Source organism: Myotis davidii, unplaced genomic scaffold (genome assembly GCF_000327345.1).
Source record: "Myotis davidii unplaced genomic scaffold, ASM32734v1 scaffold1705, whole genome shotgun sequence".
NCBI classification, from domain to species: domain Eukaryota; kingdom Metazoa; phylum Chordata; class Mammalia; order Chiroptera; family Vespertilionidae; genus Myotis; species Myotis davidii.
Window position 1 is genome coordinate 32549 of NW_006296427.1, and position 733 is coordinate 33281.

Below are 733 nucleotides of genomic sequence, written 5' to 3' on the forward strand. Positions count from 1 at the left end.
GGCCTGGGGGGAAGCCCTCTATCCGAGCCAGCAATGCCACAGTCACAGAGCATAAGGACGCCGTGGTCCTGACCTGCCTCACAAATGACAGGGGGATCTCCATCCGGTGGCTCTTTGAGAACCAGAATCTCCTGCTCACGGACAGGATGAAGCTGTCCCAGGGCAACAGCACCCTCACCATAGACCCCGTCAGGAGGGAGGATGCTGGGGATTATCAGTGTGAGGTCTTCAACCCCGTCAGTTCCGGCAAAAGTGAACCCCTCAGGTTGGATGTGCAATGTGAGTGACTATCCACCTCTCTCACTTGCTCTTCGTATATTTCACAGGAAGTGGGGTGAGATGGATGAAAGCCTTGAGGAGGTGGGAGCCTCCTTCAGAGCCTATAGAGCACATGGGTACGGACCCCAGGATTAGACTAATCTTGTCATTGTCTCGGTTCTATGAGTATAAACTGTCTGAACATGGGGAAGGCTCTCACCCAACTGAGCCTCAGTTTCCTCATTTCTCAACTGGAATAAAACAGCTGGACTTAAACACCGTTATTAGGATAATTCTTGTGAGGTTAATGATTTAAAGCCCTCAGCCAGGGTCATGCTCAGTCAGGACTCAGTCAGTGTACCAATTATTATTGTTATTTTTATAAACGCTGCTGTCAGTAGCTGTGAAGTCAAGCAGAACTTGGTAAAAATATCATTTATCACTCACCAGTTCTGTGACTCCAGCCATTTATTAA

General features: G+C 48.7%; 1 protein-coding gene across 1 annotated transcript in view; it reads left to right on the top strand.

The window, feature by feature from the left end:
• Positions 1 to 733, top strand: part of LOC102751263 (carcinoembryonic antigen-related cell adhesion molecule 1-like) — a gene marked incomplete at its 3' end in the record, with an annotated part of 11301 nt that overhangs the window by 8323 nt on the left and 2245 nt on the right. The window contains exon 7 of the mRNA XM_006771794.2: positions 1 to 279. Coding sequence (XP_006771857.2) covers positions 1 to 279 — 279 coding nt within the window. The remainder of the gene's footprint in view (positions 280 to 733) is intronic.